Below are 21,477 nucleotides of genomic sequence, written 5' to 3' on the forward strand. Positions count from 1 at the left end.
CCAATAGATTTATTTAACAAAGAAATAATGTCAAACGAAAAGGCAGTCTAAAAAGTACTTCATGAAAGCCTTCTTACACTTAACATTACAGTACCAGCATCAGTGAATGTAAGTTTATAACCTGTTCCATAGTTGTTTTGCTATAATTATTACAGCAATTATAATTGTGATGTAAAGAAAGCAATTTGATTACAAATTATGCTATATATCACGCTGTATTATTATGATAAAACAGAGTGATAGTTGGACCTGTGATACAATATTACCCCCAGTTATCCTGTGGCACTCTGTTCCTTCATTGGTCAATGTTATTTTGATAACTACTGTCACTAACATAGAATTTCCCTGCATTATGTGTCAGAAGCATTGATCGGAGTAGGGGTCTGGGGGAATAGCTTTTGCCAGAAGCGTTCATTGGGGTAGGGGAACAGACTTTGTCGGAATTTTCAATCAGGTTGGGGAACAGGGTTTTTTATCAGGGTAGGGTGACAGACTTTGTCAGAAGCGTTGGTCGGGGTAGGTGAATTAAATCTGTCACAAAGGATTTAATTCATTTTTTAGTTTAGTGGAATGGATTTTGCTTAAATTGCAACTCTGACTGCCCAGGGGCAAGCTCTGCTAGCTCTACAGTATGATACTTCTAACTAAATTTGGTCGTTCACGTCTATGATCTTGATATGGAACCCCTGGGGTAGGAGGGACAGGGCCCAATTAGAGCCATTGGATTCTGATATATCAGAGTTACTTCCCTTCTTTTCAATCCGTCAGTAGGTGGGTGAAACAAAGGGAAGTAATTCTGGTCGATCAGAAGAGAGATATAGAAGCAAGTTGGTTTTATTGCTATATATGTTTGACTGAAATTTCTTGATGAGGGATACAGTTTCAGTTTTGTTTCATCTTATTAATTTATGTATACAGATGACTTGTTAAGAAATCTAAAAGCAATGTGATCCTTGTTTTTATAAATTATTTGTTAATTGCTGATTATGAATTAGCGAATAAAAAATGTTAAACAAAACCGTATATTTTTTGTCTTAAATACCCAGAAAAGAAGAGTTTTAATGGAGGAAGGTGCTCAGGAACAATGAAACTGACAAGTCAGAAAGGGGTTAGTTAATGTATATATACTACAAGGGGACAATGCTAAACTGCATTTTATACAAAATCCTCGTTTAATGTTTCATATTAAAGCTGAAAGAACTCCAGATTTAGTCATTCTGACAGTTTGTATCCAAACACCAGAGTTCAGAAAATAAAACTTTAACCTTAATTAATGCTTAATTAATAAGTTTATTTATTTTACATTGATAGCATTACAATTACTGTATGCAACCCTGAACTGGACCCTGGGCATTTATATAGAAAACCTTTAATTGTTCTATGTATCATTGTGCAGAAGAAAAGTACAGACAGACAACTTCAGTATTAAAGGCTTCATATATTCTTATACAGGATCCAAGCAATGTTATGTAGACTCGCATACGAATGGATTTATTGTTGAAAAAATGGTGTTCAGTGAGATCTTTGAGCCTTAAAGGTATTAAATTAGCTTTGTTGGCAGACATTATAATTTTTCACTTAGAAGTGGATATCTTCTAAGGAATTAGTTATTCAGTGGAATTTATGGTCTATATGCCTAACTTAAAAAAACTTCAATTTATCAGCTATTTCCAGGGCCCCTAAATGAGTTCCATTAACATTCCTGAATATGTTACCGACAGTAAAGATGCTCCACCGCTGACAAATGGTATTTTTTCACTATCAAAAACTGCAGCAGATGATTAAGTATTTTTCTTCAGTTACAAAAGTTACTTACTTTATATCGTTACTACCATTGAAAAGTTTGAGCTTCTAATTTTACTTCTAGTTGAAAATTTGAAAAATTATTAATTGCATCCCAAAACAATTCTGTGACACTATATCCTTTATGGAATGAAGTACTGATTGTGCATGTACCAAAGGCGAAATGAATTATTTATATTATTTTTTGTGTTAATTCGACATATATATACACAATTAAATACCAATTATTGTTCAAATGATGAATATCATTTATGCTCTGTCGTCAGTGGAGCATCTTTAAGGAAACTGTCTCTCATAGGAGAGCATTGTAGATAGAGTTAGGTAAATAAATTTTTTCTGTAGAAATTATTTCTTATGGAATATGTTGGTTTATGGAATTTTCTCCCTTATTAGGGAATAATAACATTGCTGAAACTTGGGCCAGACAATCCAAATGTTTAAGTGAAAATTGAGATGTGCTCTTTCTCTGCAACTTACAGCATTAGGATTCAAAGTGTCCTTAGAGAATACTGTATATTACTCCAGGTATAATTCGATTGTATCGCACAGTCTTCTTCAGTCGAATATGCAACTTATATTTATGAACATGGCTGAACAGGGACGAAGGGCTGGACCTTAACCAGGGTACCTGTTTGCAACTCTAACTATAGGGTCTCCTCTCCTGTTTTGCATGCGGCTTCAGTTTCACTTACCTTGAATTAAATTAATGCATGCAGATGGAAAATATGAAAATTACTGTTTAGTTTTCTTCATTTGATTTCTTATGGACCCACCAGAGTGCTAACTTTTATAAATTTTTATAGGCTAGATCAAATTTTATTCTAATCATTAATTATATATAAGCGCCCTCTTACTTTTTCTTTTTTTAATTAAGCAACATGCAGGTGTGCTTATTTGGTCAAATACTGCGGAAGTTCATTACATATGCTAAGAGGTAGTCTAGTATTTTTCATTGGTAGTTTTTGCCACAGGGATCTGAGAATTAGCTACAGATAATATAATCATGAACCCACCAGAGTGGCCTAAGAGCATTTTTAGACGTTTAAGAGGTCAAGATTAAAAAACGATAAAAATCATACTCTACATGGTACTATATACAAGCTTCTTGTATATAAAAATCATACTCTACATGCTCTCGTATGTATAGTAACATGTAGAGTATAATTTTTATCGTTTTTTAAACTAGACCTCTTAAACGTCTAAAAATGCTCTTAGGGCGCTCTGGTGAGGATCCATGATTATATTATCTGTAACTAATTCTCAGATTCCTGTGGTTTTTGCTATTATTATTACACAGGTACTTGTATTTTGAATGATTTATTATGATACTGTATATAGTTTTGATATCTATTTTTTTTTTTTTAAATCATATCAATCATTCAGCTCTTATAAATATTACAGAAACATGCAATTAAAAAACTTTTAAAAATATTAACATCGTGGTAGTGTAGCACGTCTGTCCCATGAGAGGTGTGTTAACTAACTGATCGTGATCACAATCGTTTGGTATGGGGGCTGTAACTGTCGAATTTCGATAAACAACTTAAAACTAAACTTAAGTCACGTTTTCTCCGCGTGTCATTTAAAAGCGCAGCCTTTATTGATAGATTCTTCTGATATTTTTAGCCAGCGTAGGCCTACGACGTCATACACCGATAGGCCGTGCGATTTCGCACTAGAAAGTAAACAAACGTTGATTGCGAAAGGGCACCTGTTAGCCAATCACAGACGTTATTCCTCGCTCGCAGAGAAATCAGCCAATCAAATATGTCGTTAAAAATAGCATTGATATTAGGCAGCCCAGCCATATTGGCTGTGTACTACAAATATCTACGTTTTGACTGACAGTTCTAGCGTGAACGGTGTAGTTATGTAGATTTGTAAGGTGTTAATCGTCTGCTGGCCGAGAGAGACATATCTTGAGCAAACAAGTCAGTATGTTGACTAACTTCCAGTGCTTGTCAAGGAATTTAATCGTTTAGATACCAGTACCAGAAGCCAAATCGTTGGTGTTTACCATTCCGACTCGCACCACGAGGTCTCGGTGAAGACTCCCGGGTTTTTACCTGTATCGCTGAGCGGGTCTTTAAACGTAATAGTGTACCTGTGTTACAGAGAAATTGTGTCATTCACTCTTCGGGACAGCACTTCGCTCTAAGGACCTACTTCCTCATATTAAAGCTGTCATATCCGAGGGGGAATCACTAATTGTGCAACGAGAGAAGGATTCGAACCAAGACTGAAAGTGAAATCAAAAGATTTTATTTAGTGATTTGTGATATCAAGAACATTTATCAGGATGTCCAAAGGATTACACGGTGATAATGCTAAAACTTACAAACTCGTGGTGGTGGGGGATGGTGGTGTGGGAAAATCCGCATTGACAATTCAATTTTTCCAGAAAATGTTCGTCGAAGATTACGACCCTACAATCGAAGATTCCTATATACAGAACGCAGAAATCGACGGCAAGTGGTGTATATTAGATGGTAAGTAGAGAAAATGTTATTATATTTTTTTAATCACTTCTGTAATTAAGTGCAGCTCCCTAACCATCTGACCATAGGTTGGTGTAGGTTGGTGATTTCTCTCTGGGAACTCGGGCTTTCTTTCACCTCAAGAACAAAGTACGTTCTGAAATGAAGCAACAAGATCTTTTTTTTCGAGTTTATGATACTAGCAATGAAGAATATTCATTTACCCGGTATGAAGAATATAGATAATTTCCTGAGATTATACATACCACAGGTAATGTGATGATAATGACCTGTGGTCATCTCATCATGGGACCGCTGATATAGGTAAACCTACTGTACAAATAAACAAGGCTCTGATCTAACTAACAGAAGGCAATGGACTCCATATAGATAATCCTGTTTATCTTAATTTATGATAAATTTATTGTCACAATCATTCTTGAATTTGCTAAATCAATTCAGAAACACATACATTTTTTATGTCCTTAACTAAATGAAATGATTTAGTTTCATTTTTTAAGTGGTTTAGCATACCTTTAGGATAACATTGTTACGGAATACGACCATGAAAAGATTGAGTTTGCAATTAGGTGATTTTTTACTGTACATTATATAATCTTTGTACTCAGGCACCAGAAAAAAATATTGAATAATATTAGCATAAAGTTATAGTTTCGGTCAGTATATATCCACACCCGTCCTTCTCACATTAGGTCTCATCCCATGATCCATCCTTCTTTGATGGTCTAATGGAGACGAGAGCAGTTGTCTTTACAGACATTTCTAGTTTTAGTTTACTGTATTTGCCAGTGCATGAAGATGTATAGAAATTTGGGAAATGTATGGGAGTTCATAGTGATGATGAAAAGACTTTTTAATATCTATAGAATATCACCAAAAATTTGGTCAAGATACTATTTAGAAACAATGATTTTAAAAGTTTATTATGTATACTGGATGATGAGATTTAGATAGATAATTGTAGTGTTTTTCATTGCTATATGGCTTCATACTTTTATCTCTGCCCTGTTTGTTTTGTATACAGTTATAAAAAGATCAAACAGGTGTGTATACTACCGAGTACTTTAACAGGATATAGAAACAACATCAAGATTAGCTGATTGATGGAAACATACACCCTAATGGTTCATTTAACTTTATACCATGTTGTCATAAGAAATCAGCTAGGCCTTGGTGGAAAAACAAGTGGAGAAAAATGAAACTTTCTTTTTATGGGACGAACATATCTTGTATAAACATGCTATTTCAAGGAGGTGTTGTTTTCTGAAACACCAAATGTCATTTTTGTTGTTAAATGAAGTTTTTATTCACAATCAATTGCTTCATAATGAAATTTTGTGATCCTTTGAAGTTAATATCATTTATGGTCAATGTCATATATGATCTCAGGTTTACGACGCACACACAAAAAAACAAAAAAACTAAATATCAGTATTTTTAGTTTTTTTTTTTTTTGGCGCGTTGTAAACCTGTGTATGATCCTAGCATAAAAATATTTGTCATTCCTACTTCTTGCGTGTAAATATACACATTATATTTAATCTCTCAAACAATGTTTATTCCTTCAAATGCAAAACAAAAAGTCCACATGCCGACAATTAGTATTTTTATAAAATTTGTTTAGCAGGCTGTTGGGTATTTTAGCTAGAGGATAGGATATATGGCATGATAAAGGACGGAAAATTAGATTTTGTGTATTTATGATTAATCATTATAAGCTGATTAGTTGGGCTATAGGTGAGTGATTAAGTCAGGATCTGTAATCGCCACTAATCGGTGATCTGATTACCAATGTGGTGTACCCGACATCAGTTCAAAGGAAAGCTTTGTCAGCTTAATGTTTTAAAAACATACAATATCTTGAAAAACATTTAAACAATTCAAATCCCAATATGTTAGTATCAACATTATTTAAAGAAAGTTAACAAATTGTGTTCATAGTTGTACAATGTATTGGTTTGGGTTTATGATATAGATATGATCTTATCTCTTTGTTATCTTGACTGAATTAAGCTGGAAAATCAGGGATTTATGCATTGTTAACATTCCTGTGGTGAAACGTGACTAATACAGGTTTTTAAGTTTTTATTTACCTGTTCTTTAGTATATAAACCACACAAGAACTTGTTTTCTGAATTGACATTAAACATCTTATTCAAATTCTGTCACTATAACGAATATATTCCAGACTGAACTGTCAAGGTCTGTAGTTATAAAATCATAGACATGCATTTTTATGTATGTTTCAGTCTGGAGAAATGACTATAAATGTAATTTTTTAGGACACATAAAAACTAAAAATTGTCTACAGATCTGTTCAGTCTTACTGGAGCTAATTATACATAATCATGTTAAATAGTTGTATTGAAATGTTTCTTTTTAAATATTGGGTAATTACATTTTTTTAATTGCTTTAAATCACAAAAATGTCAAAAGTGACATGTCCCTTTTATATCCAGTTAAAGTGATGAACGTGAGATAAGTAGATAGTAATTACTACTTACATATGTATCATTATACAACTAATATCAATTAAGAATTAACAGCCTGTCTGACTCCTGGTGGGACTTCCTTGCTATAATTACCTGATTTAGCCTGGGGCAGGTGTACCCTCGGCTGGACTCACACCTGTGATGGCCGACACAACTATCTCTTTAGCGTACTACATAGAATAATGTTATATCTGATGACATGAAATGTAATATACAAGAAAGGAACGTTTTGTCTTTTTTTTTAAAATATTTTTTAAAGATTTCAACAAAGATTTTATAATATAAAATTGCAAAGTATATAATGTATACAGGTAGGATCATCATGTATGTACACAGAATATTATATTGTTACTTATACACATGTCAAAATTTCTTGTAATATGGGTACGTAAAATTCCTTAAAACAAAATAGAACAAATAACATTAGGTCCATTATTTATATTTCTTAAAAAATACATAAGGAATCTACTATACTTATGTTTGGCAGAAGAGAAATGTAGAATTAAAATTTTGGTTAAAATCTGTCAGTGTAATTAGAATGGACTAAATCATCAGCCTTTATCCTATATATATATATGGTCACAGGATGTCTAGAATATTCAACCTATAGCCTGAGGAAATCGTGTCTGAAACTCAAATTTATCCAATTAATATGGATAGAAAAACTACCCTAGTAATTTTCATTTATTTTCAATGTTTAGTGATCTTGAGTTATTCATGTAGGAGAGCACAATATTATAGGAACTAAAATGAAGTGGAACATGACATGTATAAAAATGTTAATATGTGACCTGTAGAAATAGGATTGGTAGTACTGTAACAGAAATCTGTCAGAAGATCAGGGATATGCACACACACACAGGGTCATATTTAAACTTGTTTGGTAAATGTCATGTAATTTGATAGACAAAAATAGGTACATGTGGTAAATTTCATTTAATGATTTTCAAACATCAGAATCTATTGTCCTTTTATACCTTCTTTGGATGTTCAACACTAAAAACTTAAGAGAGGAAAACTTTAAAGACCCTATGATTATAATGGTTAGTTGCTTAAAGCAGTTTAAAGTCAAAAGGAAAACTAAAAAGCAAAACGGAAAACCTTTTAAAAGGCAGTAGTGTTAATTTCCATTCTGTCACATATTTAAATTTCTTACAAAAACATTCTCTTTCTTCTCTTTTGTAGAAAGGAAACAAAAACCAGTTTGTTTCACTAACAATTTGGAGTAAACTATACCTCAGGATGGGATGAGGTGTTTTTCACAAAGCCTTAAAGTTTCTGGGCTATATTGTTAGAGATATTAAAGTCAGTGTCGGTGATTTTAGTCTTTGTTACTTACAAAAACTGAAATTTTGAAATTGTTGTTCGTGATCAGGATCAATGGTGTTTTAAAGGTGAGGTTTAAATGTAGATTGTATCAGAATTACAAGCTAAGGTCATTTAAGATCACAAGAATCAGGAAATGAAAAAGGAAATGAATGTGGTTCATATTCTAGCCATGCTACTTAATGAATTACCACAATTTACTATTTATTGTCTTTAAATATCCCGGTGGTAATGGCACATAAACTATTTTCTCGAATTGAAAAGCGTCAGATCCAGGATGAAGTATGACATACAGATAGTAACATTATTGGTCCAGTTTGTTTGCATAATTGTTTTAAGTCCTCAGTGATTTTTCTCCTTATATAACTGGGGTCTGTAAACGACCCATTTCCCAATGCCAACCCCCCCTATTTTTTTCCCAATTACAATGAAAAGTTCCCAAATCAAATTCTTACAGCTTACTATTTTACAATATTTACATATAATCACCTATAATACCATGTTCATTGATGTGTAACTTTTTCACAAAACTGCTCTTTTTTTGCGATAAAAAATTCCCAATTTGTTTCAAAAACATTTTCCCCAAAATACCCTGAAAAATCACTGGTCCTATTAGCAGCCTGTTTTAGAACAACTGTTAGAGTACCTGGTAGCAGCCTGTTTTAGAACAACTGTTAGAGTACCTGGTAGCAGCCTGTTTTAGAACAACTGTTAGAGTACCTGGTAGCAGCCTGTTTTAGAACAACTGTTAGAGTACCTGGTAGCAGCCTGTTTTAGAACAACCGATACCTGGTAGCAGCCTGTTTTAGACGATACCTGGTAGCAGCCTGTTTTAGAACAACTGTTAGAGTACCTGGTAGCAGCCTGTTTTAGAACAACTGTTAGAGTACCTGGTAGCAGCCTGTTTTAAAACAACTGTTAGAGTACCTGGAGAAAAACCAACCTATGATCACTTATATATATATATAGCTACCTGGCCACTGTCCCACATGAGATTCAAACTCAAAACAAGGAGGTGGAGGGCTATAGTTATCATGGACAGACTTGATTTCCTGTATGTTTTATACATTACACTGGTCAAGTTTGGTCCTGCTGGGACTTGGACTACACTGATAGTTTGCAGGATCCAAACTTAATTGTATAACTGGGAACAGGTGTCTGGGATTATAACAAACCCTTTAAGATAAGTGTTTATAATTGATCAGCTGACCAGATTCAATATCCACCCCTGTCGTTATCTTGTGGTTTTTATTGATTAATTAAAAAACATGTGTCCAAGGCCTCCTGGACCTAATCACTATAAATTTAAACAGGATTTTTTGGTTGTTAAGGACCCCAGAGTTCAGAGGGCATATAAGGGTCATAGCTCAAGGGCCTGGATTGATTGAGGATACTGTTCCTACACCAAAACTTCTAATAATAGGACTAAGTCACATTATACCCAATAACATTTGTGCGGGACTATTGTTTCTATTGGTGATGGAATGACATCAAAGATGATATACTGGGCTAACATTATTTCAGCTGTAAGATTACAAATAGTTACTTTCCATCACCATTGCGTATACTAATCCCGTACAAATGTTATCCAGTATCATGTGGTATGTGAATAAGTCACATTAGTTACTTTCTGTATGTTTTTAATTCATTTCCACACACACACACACATACCTTGTTACAAAGTTGGGGGGGGGGGGGTCATGCAGGAATCACCATGCTTGTCAATTTTTCCACCACAAATCTTGTCTGAAAGCTATTTTTCCAAACCGTTTAGTTGTCACAGTAACAAGGTCACTATTTACACAGTGAAAAATGGATCAATTTGGTTCAAATTTATGGATGCCTAGTATTTCACCCATCACATGGTTTAATAACGTTTACCATGGAAACAATACGGAGGCATTTGATTGGTCAAAAAATTCAGCTGAAAGGAATAAAGACAAATAAGATAGTTATAGTTTTTCAATACAAAAGAGATTATTTGGTTGTCATGGTTATCAATGGAATGTCAAAACGAACATTATCAAAATTTGTCTGTGGATCATTTCAAGTGAGCATATTTGGTCCTATTTTCAAAAATGATATAATTTGATTGTCATGGTCCCAAATGAGAGGTAGTGAGGGATATTAGTTAGCCATTGGCTAACAGTTATACATGTATATACGCAGTTTACCCTTTATATTATATTAAAGACTGATTGGTTCTCTTACAATACTTCATCAAAGTATGTCATTCTCTCGCACTTATACAGGAATGTGACATATAAATGCAACAAGTATTTACATAATATTTTTGTCCAAAGCAAACATAACTAACATTCTTAATATATACTGTACGGCTTACAACACGTCAAATTAACAATTTGTAGACTTGCTGTATAGATTCTCTTCTGAAAGGCCTTCATATGTATATGTAAAAAAATGATGTCTAGCTGAGAATGATATTTTATACAGTTCATTTTTATTGCCTAGTAGGTAAGCGATATAAAACAAGTAAGATGAAATGCATGCAAACGTTTAAATAATGTTTTGCATAACTTCCATTAGCAGTAACAGGCACCAAATGTAGTTCTAATGCCAACACCATTTTCTGTCTAAAAGTCTTTTGAGCTACAATATTACAGCTAGGTACTGATTCTGACATCATGTGTTTGCGAGCATGACATCAAGCTTTTCATAGAAAATGATGTGAGTTTCACAAAACAATGACGTCACAATGGATACCTACCCACAAGGGACATAACTCTGTAATGGGTAAAGGGGGAATAATGTCAGGAAGATTTTCTTCCGGAATCTATGTTTTGGTGGGCAATCTGTTATTTGCTATGTATCAAATCATTAGAATCTCTGCAGATAAAATTTTGTCTAAGTCAACATTTTATAGTGATGTTTACATAATAATTTTGAAATGAGATACAATATAAATAGTTTTAAAAAAAAATACAAAATAATCTATATTGCATATTTTGATTTTGTCTATTTGACACCACTGATCACATTTTCAAGTTTAAAGTGAAAACTCTAACTCAGTTATTGTGGTGAAAAGTTAATGGGTGAGCCAAATTTTATACTGTTCCTAATGTTTACAGAGATTGACAACTGGGCGTGGATCAGAATCTTAGACAGGACTTGTAAAAGCTTAGGTTGGCTGCCTCATTATAACAGCGGGTAGCTCTGATAGTGAGTGAAATCACCCAGGAGCTTTGGTGAAAAATAAGATTCACTTTTAAATGAAATTATCTGGCACTTTACTTTCACAATAAAACCACACCCTTCAGTTTCACATAAAGGAAAAGTTTAGGATTGAACAGTAATGTACCTGGCTCATGGATCACACCTTTTTCGTAAAAGATAAGATAGAAGTTTATTGGAAGAAGACATAATTCTGTTCAAATCAAGCACACCATTTGCTACTATTGTATTATCTGACTGCAGCCTCTATTGATGAAGCTCTAAAACTGTATTTGATCTAAATAGAACCCAATTGTCATTATTAACAATCATATTTAGCTCACCGGCCTAAAGAGCAAATGAGTTGGGCACACTTTCATGAACATTCCTTAACTTTAAGGAATTCCTTAACTTAAAATTCTCCATATGAAAGCATTACAGATTTTAAGGAAGGCTCCTTAACTTAAGGGATTTTCCTTAACTTCTGTAACGCTTTCCTATGGAGAATATTAAGTTAAGAAATTCCTTAGAATTAAGGAATGTTCATGAAACTGGGCCCTGATGCTGTCATCAAATATAATGCTGCAGAGATGTGTATAAATTAGTCCAGGTTTGTTTGTTGGTTTTCGCTTCGTCCTAATTTAAAGGTCAGTGTCATTAAGGATATGCCAGGTATATAAGGTGGAGGGAAGTTTGAGTACCCAGAGAAAAACCATTGACCTATTGTCAGTACCCGGGTCACCAGAGAAAATCCATTCACCTATGGTCAGTACCTGGGTCACCAGAGATAAACCATAGGCCTATGGTCAGTACCCCGGTCACCAGAGATAAACCATTGACCTATTGTCAGTACCGCGGGTCACCAGAGATAAACCATTGACCTATGGTCAGTACCTGGGTCACCAGAGATAAACCATAGGCCTATGGTCAGTACCCCGGTCACCAGAGATAAACCATTCACCTATGTCAGTCACCCGTCACCACCAGAGAAAAACCATTACTATGGTCAGTACCCGGGTCACTAGAGATAAACCATAGGCCTATGGTCAGTACTACTCGGGTCACCAGAGATAAACATTCACCTATGTCAGTACCCGGGTCACCAAAGAAAAACCATTTATCTATGGTTAGTACCCGGGTCACCAGAGATTAATCATAGGCCTATGGTCAGTACCCGGGTCACCAAGAAAAAACATTTATCTATGGTCAGTACCCGGGTCACCAGAGAAAAAACATTTAGGCCTATGGTCAGTACCCGGGTGTCACCAGAGATAAACCATTGACCTATTGTCAGTACCCGGGTCACCAGAGAAAAACCATAGACCTTTTGTCAGTACCCAGGTCACCAGAGAAAAACCATAGGCCTATGGTCAGTACCCGTATCACTAGAGATAAACCATAGGCCTATGGTCAGTACCCATATCACTAGAAGTAAACCATAGGCCTATGGTCAGTACCTGGGTCACCAAAGAAAAACCATTCACCTATGGTCAGTACCCGAGTCACTAGAGATAAACCATAGGGCTATGGTCAGTACCCGGGTCACCAGAGATAAACCATTGACCTATTGTCAGTACCTGGGTCACCAGAGATAAACCATTGACCTATGGTCAGTACCCGGGTCACCAGAGAAAACAAATTGACCTATGCCGCGCACAGTACCTGGGCCACCTACCTATGCCACTAGAGAAAAACCATAAACCTATGGTTAGTACTTGTAGGAATTCTTTAGAATAATTACTGTAACATTTTACCTGTTATCGATCTGCATGCACAACCTTGAGGAAGGTAAATTTGGAAGATTGCCTGTCTATAAGTACAGAATACCCATAAACCTTGTAGAATGAAACTCTATTTTACTCTCAAAATCACAGACACAAAAGATTCACTTCACAGATTACACAAATATTTTGGGTTGTACTCAAAGAGCTGCTGCAGAGATAAGAGGCATACCTGCAGGGTTGATCTGCCAGCCTCCAAGATTTATTTAGCACCAAAAGTTTAGTGATTTAAGTTGATTGCTTAACAAAAGTGTAAAATACATAATTGTTACTCTCTCTGTTTAATTCTCTACAACATTAGGTGTTAAATAAACTTTAATTTCAAGCATTTTATATTAAAAAAAAAGAATATGTGATATTTAGCTTGTGTTAGTTTGACTGATATCAATCACATTAACTATAAATAAATTTGACCTTTAACCACTTTTGAGGTCAAAGAAATCGAATGTTTGCCAACACTGTTTACTGTTGATTGATGCAGGACTGTTTGACCTTTTTATATAAATTTTGGGTTGATTTTGTATACTTAGAAATATTTTTTGCTGTGATGATGTTCTCTGGATGGAGTAAAATTACTTAAACTTTCATTTTGTTTGATATAAAACTTAAGTATCTAGGACAGGAAAATACTTAAGAAAGACAGATTTTGTAAATTAAGACATCTTTATCTATTTCAAGATTGAAAGTTTTTTCTTCGAACATTGGTTTCAGTAATTATATATTTTATACATTAGAGTGTGTAGCAAAATGTAAGAAAAGGCGTTGGAGTTGCAAACAAATTTTTCAAGCTATATTGTTGGTCTGAAACAAGTCTATGCTGAAAGCTCCTCAAAGTTGGATTATTTGAATATTTTAGCGATAGAATTTCATTTCTCAAATAAAAAGGAATGAACTGACTCACAGAAAAATTTCATACAATGAATCTGATTTTTAAAAAATAATCTGAATCATGATTTTATATAAATGCCACGTGCTGTGCATGTTGAGACATAATTAGATTACAAACTTATACAGGGATATTGTGATACCTGGTTTTTACCTGTATCAATTGCTGTCCAGGTATCTTGACCTGATAACGATCTTACCCAGGTGAGATTAACACATATCTTATGTCGGCCTATTGTGGAACAAGTGTGCATGGTATAGAGCTATAATGTTTAACAGGATAGTAAAATGTTTGACCCGCGGTGGAGTATCGTTGAGTATCGGGCCTTTTCAATAGGGGGATTGTCACCATATAGTTCTGAACAAGGTATTTCCTGTCGTGAGGCCAGCATGGAATTTTAGATGTGGGACGCATGGGTGCCAATAGGGATTAAATCTGGGTGAAGATTGAGAACTGCGATAGTACCCTAGGGAGCCATTTACATATATATTGAAGGAAGTCGGGGTATACCTGTTAGGATGTAACCTTGAATTGATAGATAAAGGGGAGTGACAGATCCCTAGAGAGCCATGTTTTATATAGTCATGTATTGAAAGAATAGAGGAATGAGTGGGTATACCTGTAGCCTTGTTATGTCAATGGGTTCTTGTGCAAGTTATAGACTCAAGGTAATCAATTGTTTAAGGGAAAACGCATGACTTTATCAAACTGGTCAACTTGTTATGTGGTGTCTTTAAACAACAAATCATGTACCCAGGCGTTGTTAGAGACCAACGTAGGAGTCACCACTCTATCGTTTGTGACAAAATGGATAGAGCAGTGACTTGTGAGTTGCTGGTGGTAACTAACTAAAATATGGAAATTTCATAAATACCTCCCTGTCCTTGGAGTTGTTGATCTTTTAAAGACCTTAAAAGTCTTGGATGGGATTGAACCCTATAAACAAATACTTCTAGAGTATATATACTGTAGCTGGAAAGATTCTCATAGGATGGTATATCTAACAAATTGCACCAAAGATAAAGGAATGGTTATGTCTAACCCTAAGCATGGTATTAGATTTCATATTTTAGTCAAATTTTTCTGATACAAAAACTGTAGACAATAAATTCTCAAAAAAAAATCATATTTGAATCTCAGATTTCATGATAGAAACATTATTTTACTCCTATAAGTCCACTTATCCAGTGTAGGATCAAGTCCTCTCGTGTACTGTATAGACAGAGGTCTTCAAAACATTTTATAAAAAAAAGATCTTGTTCATTGAACAGTGCCTTACAGACAGATAATGGTATCGGGGTGTGAATCACTTAATTATACTTTATTTATATATATTACATTATGATTGGTTGTGCTTGATCTATCATTATAAATAGGCAAATTATCATGGAAGGACCTGTTGAAAGGTCTGTACATATGATCCGCTGTTTTTAAAGAACGCTTTTGTGATCATACAAAAGGGAACCAAAAATCTGTGAATATGATATCATGTTTTAGCTTCGATGGACTGTACATCTATTCTACAATGCTATTGTCACCTTATACCTATTTGATTAAGAAATGGTTCAAAGGAATTTCTAAACATTTAATTGTATTCCTATTATCAGATATCTATGTGATTCTTATTTTACATTCCTTGCAAATTTCATAGTTTTCGAGGATTAAATTGACCGTATTCTACTACATGTAGTGTAATACATTGATTTCATCATATAACTACATAATACATATTTATTAATAGATAACTGATACAAAGGAACTTAAAAAACACATACCGTATTCAACCTAATAAATGCCTAGAGTTCGTAAAATTGAAAAAAAAATAGGGAGCTTAATTGTCCCAAAAATTTGACTTACCAGCCACAAATCAATTAGCTAGAAAATTCACTTACAATAAATTGATGGTTATATCAAATTGCTTTTTATAGTCAAAGTTCCTATAAGAATTGTATTACTAGTTATGTTTTTAGTAGAGGTGGACCACAGAGGTTCGTTATTGCCGTACATGTTTTTATTATTAGTCTTCATACAAAAAGACTTAACTAAGGTTACACTCACTGCCTACCCTAGTCTGGTATGAACGTCATATTATGATCTGTATATTAATTCAAAACCTTTTAACACAGCCCAAACTGGCCCCACCCATTTATTAATGTTGGAACGAATGAAAGGTGTAAAGATCAATATCAATAGACTTTGATTTGTAAATGAACTCCTGCTGATTTGGATTTCTTAAATTTTTCATTTAAAGTGTTCAATTTTCTGGGTGGAGTGTTCAAGTTTTGGATTTCTATCAAAAAGTAATTTAATACAAAGTTATAAGCAGGTACTAGACTTTAAAGTCTTTACGAAAACCTTGTGGACACAGAAGTTTGATGTGTTAAAGTAATGACAAGGCTCAAAGCAACAGCTTATGATCTGAATTTGTGGTCTAATATCGACTTTACAACTGATATTATTAAAGCTATATTTTTGATTCAGTCTCACGCCTACCCCATCCTCAAACCTTTTACAAGCCATTTTGATCATTAGTGTGATTGGTCTTGCCTAACGATGATCTTTAGAGGAGGCATCAGCAGAAATGATCGCAGATTTGTACAGCGATAGATGAATTATTTGATTTGTAAATAAATTAAGTGGGCAGAGTTTGGCGATTGGTCAGTTGAGTGAGGGGAGAATAAAGGCCAATTATATATGGCCAGTTGTAACCAATAAGGCACTACCCAATATGAGACACCATTACCTAATATAGACACCAATGAGTTTAACTGTTGTGTAAAAGAGTATCTCCTCCTAGTTTAATATAACCTCGTCACCAAACCAGAAGTTTCTCGCAGATTTTTGAACTTAAAAGTTTCTCCTGTTTTGAAATTTAAAAAAATATGATTGACAAAACCGGTAGGAATTGGTCAGATTTTATTTAGGATTTTAATGTTTTAACACAATCTGGTGGACATGGTGATCAGTCTATAGTCACTGTATCCTTATGTTAAACTTAGGGGTCAGTCAAGGTCACTACTCTAGAATATTGATGGCATCTAATTCCAACATGGGATATTGATTAATGATAAAACAGAATGTTTGTAAACATTTCATGCTAGGGTGGTACACGATAAAACACTCATTTTAAACAGCTCAGCTTTGTATAGTAAACAGGTGTATCAGAACTGTACATGTATATATATCAATAACAGATAACAAATCGGCTATAAATATGTACTACTGCCTAGAGCTGACCGCCAGGTCCAAATACCAAAGGTTACTCGGTGCATTTTTATACAATCGATAAGGTAAAGAAAATAAACGATAAAACCACTATATGCAGCTAATAAATGTCTGGAGGTCTTGTCCAGTGGACATTTATTTCTGTATTATAGTAAATCCACCCCTTTAATATTTAAAGGTACAAAGACAATTCTAGGTCTTGGTTATTCTGATAATATCAGCTAAATTCAAGTATCGAGAGAAAAAATACAAATGATTTCAAGCATTCACTATTTGTGAAAAATAATTTTGCTTATTTTAAGCATTGATATTCCAATGTATGTATTGCTTATGATATCAGTTAAATGTAAATCTTTTCCTCTGAAAAATGGGACATATTAAGTTTAAAAACAATTCAATAACTCTGTAATGTTCAAATGCAGAATAATGTACTTGTAGTGGATGTACACAAAAAAAGAGAAAGATAGAATTGGTACCATTAGATCCTTGGAGGCTCATTCTGATTTTCCCTATCAGGAGGAAGACAAGCCTTGTCTTATCAATTTGTTATCATGGTTATGGAGCAAACGTCTGCCACGTCTGACCCGGCCCAGTTCTGTTTTATACAATTGTTGCACTTAGAAATAATAGCTGTTTCAGCTAGATACTTGATATTGTAAAGGAAAGAATAATTTTAAGGTTACAGCCATTATTGTCCCTTTCATAAGTGTGGATTTGGGTAACGAGGCGACAAAGACACTTGACAAAAGGATCGTCACAGACCTGGAATCCGGTCTGATGCTCTTAACCAACAGGTTGGTATGGTGCAAAGTTTTTTGGGGCGGGTCTGTCGTCTTATGTGGCTTAAGAGACATTGAACTTCTAACGGACAGGCCCATCATTAAACACATCAGTTCACATCCGCTTGTTCCTTTATGCTCTGTAGTTGTTGAAGTTTCGATGAGTAGCTTTGATTGTCGTCAACTTTATAAAACTAGTCCACCTATAATTAAGAACAGTTGCTGATAGCCACCCGTCAAAAATCTGAATTTCATTCTATTTAAAGATTTTAGACAAGTGCTATAGTTGGATCATTTAAGAAGACTTTTGTGAATCTTGAATCTGTGATATTGATAAGGTCCCATACTCTGTGTACCATTACATTATTTTTACCTGTAATATGATGTCAGATATTGAGTATAGTTTCCTCTCAAACAATTTCATTTTGCATAATTATAAAATTTAAAAAACTATTGATATCTAAAGGCAAACATTACCATTGAATATATGACCCTTAATCACCGAGTCACAAGCATATTCAGCATCAGCAGATGCCATTTACCAGCCATTAGTTGATGGCTATTCTTTTGAGTTTCACACATTTATTTCTTAAATCCTCAATTAAAGTTCTCCACAAAGATCAAGGCTAATGTGATGAATAACTAAAAGATAGGTATATTGATAGCTATTATCAAAGTGTAAGATTGTTATAAATTTTGATAGTAGAGAGAATTGTGAACCATAACTGTTTTAAAGGCTTTACTTACGCTCAGTTACCTACATCTACCTACATCAAAGGCTCAGTTACCTACATCTACCTACATCAAAGGCTCAGTTACCTACATCAAAGGCACAGTTACCTACATCAAAGGCTCAGTTACCTACATCAACTTCAGTCACATAAGACAGTACCCATTGTACATTGAAAGTGGGCTTTTCAGTTACATTTGTGAACAGATGATGATGATATACGTGACTAATTGAAATGAGCTTACAGATTTTCTGTAATTTGTAATCAACTTTTTAAACAGCTCTTCTTTTCATGCACTGAAGAATGCAATCGGATTTTTCACTCTGCATTGACGTTAGATAGGTTTAATGTCATGGAATCACCTATCACAATGTTCTAGTTTCTTGGTCATGCTTTCATAATGCACAGGCTCACAACAAAATCAACAGCACAGGGACGTGTCATGTCTAAGGATCCAACAGGATAGTTTTCTTTTGGGATCAGAGGTTGCTTCGTTGTGATAAAACCGTTTTCTTACAAGGAAGTAAGCTATTTGATTTCATCTCTCCATCCTTGAGTGTCAATTACATTATGATCAGACCACTACAAATGGTGTTTCGTATCATAATCAAGTAAGCTTACATTACTAAGTACTATGAAGAGGCATAATGTAGTGTTTTGAAGACATTAAATCTCTTCATTTCCTCATGTTGTGTCAAATGGCATTTCTTGTGTTAGATTCATTGTTAGGGAATATCCGCAACATTGATTTTGCTGAATTGTAATGTACGAGGAAAAAATGAAGATTTTATAAATTGGTATAAAATTTAAAAATGGATGTCATATTTATATGTCAACTTACTGTGCTGTTGTGATTAAGTGAAAAGTAAGGGAATCAGACTAACAGGACTTTCATTTCACTGGTCAGAAGCTTGGATACACAATTTTGTTAACTACAGGATAAGTGTTAGTTTGTTGTGATAATTTTATTACACTTTGTTGTACATGTGTCAGTGTATATCTGTGGTTGATATTCAAGCATACATGCTTTACCCATTAATTAAATGATTATAAGATACACATGTTTGAGTTAAATGTCTGAGATATTTACTTCAGAAAACAAATTATACCTTCATGTCAAGCTAACACAAAATGTCAACTAATTAAGATATTTGTCCAGAAAATGTACAGACATTTTATAGAGTAAAATATCAATGTTTTACAGGTCAGTAGTATAGTACTATTAGTAAGTAAGGATTTCTAAGGTCGTCCGGGGTGTATATTGTGACTTAATGATTCAGTTTGTTGAATGTATTTATATACTGCGTACGTTAATGCTTCAGTTCTCTGTATAAATTTATATACTGCATGCATAAGTTGAGTTAAGTATTTTCATGCAGGGATGATCAGAGGAAAGAAACAGGTCTAATTTGAAAATAATCATATATCTGATATTGGTTCTATACATCAAACACTATTGATGGAAGTTATGTTCTGCCCTTGTTATGGTGTTTCTTTGATGATAAATCACACTAAGGTCAAGGTCAAGGTACTTCAGGGTCAAAATGATTGATGGCTGTCAAATAGATCATGTATCTGCATGATTGTGTGTCCAGCTCTTCTAGTTGTTACTTTTGACACCAACTGCTACTTTATTCCATCTGGATACTTAAGGATAGCATGCGGCTTAAATGTACCCAACAAGTCAATAATGCTGATGATCTATATATAGAATTAGGATCCATCTGAAATGATTTCCGGGCCAAAAACCGTTCAATGAAGCTCATTGAAACTTTCTGTATTTATGAGGCTAGTGTCTTTAATTAGTTTTGCATTTTGCTAGAAGGTATGTTACCCCTGTTTTCAATATTTCTGTGTATCTATTAAAATCTGGTCTATGACAAAGCCAGTCTCTAGCTTCTTGATTTGCAAACATGAAACACACATATAGGTTTAGACTGGCCACCAGTCTCTAGAATATTAAAAAAAAAACACTAAAATTAATTGGCTTGATCATTTCTGTCTCAACTACATGCCTGATTCTAGAGTTTCCTAAGTTTTAAACTAGGGGGAGATAATCTAGTAAAGAACTCTGCTGAGAAAGTCTTATCAACAACTTAGGGTCTGGTAGCCAGTCTAATATAGGTTCTACAGCAAAATGTATACCCCTGCAAGGCATGTAGGGGCACTGGGGATGTCATGTTATGTGGCAACTTGTTCCTTCTATAGTGTGGGGGAGGGGTCGGCAATGAATTTGAGAGTGTCCACTAATAGATTAGAAATCAATGTCAAAAATCAATATACATTAGAAGCCTAGTTAAACAGGTGTAGCTTTATTCCATTGATGTATGACATTTAAGTGTTAAGTGTGTTACAAAGAGACCTGTAAGCCTTGGACCATACAGTCAACAAACTGACCAGTAAGTTTGGGAATGTCTACAATAGGCACTACTGTCAACATTTTAATGGTGACTGAGATTTATACAAACAAAATAGTAGTGTTCGAATTAATGTTTCTTTTGCAAGCTGAATTATGACACATCTGATAGGAATTTTGATATTGTGGTATCCTACTAAGAATAGGGCATTATTTATACATGTACATAATTATACATTTGTACAGACGATTGTGATCATGAATGTCAAAGATGAATCTCAAAGAAAATTGTGTTCTTTCTCTGCATCTTACAGAATTACCTCCCTTCCAGGAAGGTATCCATGGTCACATCATTTATTTTGTGAGCAAAACTTGCATCATTTTCTGTCAAAAGTAATACAGTATGATGCTACACTCACATAACGTCAC

The 21,477-nt window shown here is 34.3% G+C and overlaps 1 protein-coding gene across 1 annotated transcript in view; it reads left to right on the top strand.

Annotated features, from left to right (window-relative positions):
- The first annotated feature begins 3,559 nt into the window (after positions 1-3,559).
- LOC138314641 (ras-related protein M-Ras-like) overlaps positions 3,560-21,477 on the top strand; it is a 28,767-nt gene continuing 10,849 nt past the window's right edge. Inside the window, exon 1 of the mRNA XM_069255077.1 lies at positions 3,560-4,292. Coding sequence (XP_069111178.1) covers positions 4,103-4,292 — 190 coding nt within the window. The 5' untranslated portion in view covers positions 3,560-4,102. The remainder of the gene's footprint in view (positions 4,293-21,477) is intronic.

Source organism: Argopecten irradians, chromosome 2 (genome assembly GCF_041381155.1).
Source record: "Argopecten irradians isolate NY chromosome 2, Ai_NY, whole genome shotgun sequence".
Lineage (NCBI taxonomy): Eukaryota > Metazoa > Mollusca > Bivalvia > Pectinida > Pectinidae > Argopecten > Argopecten irradians.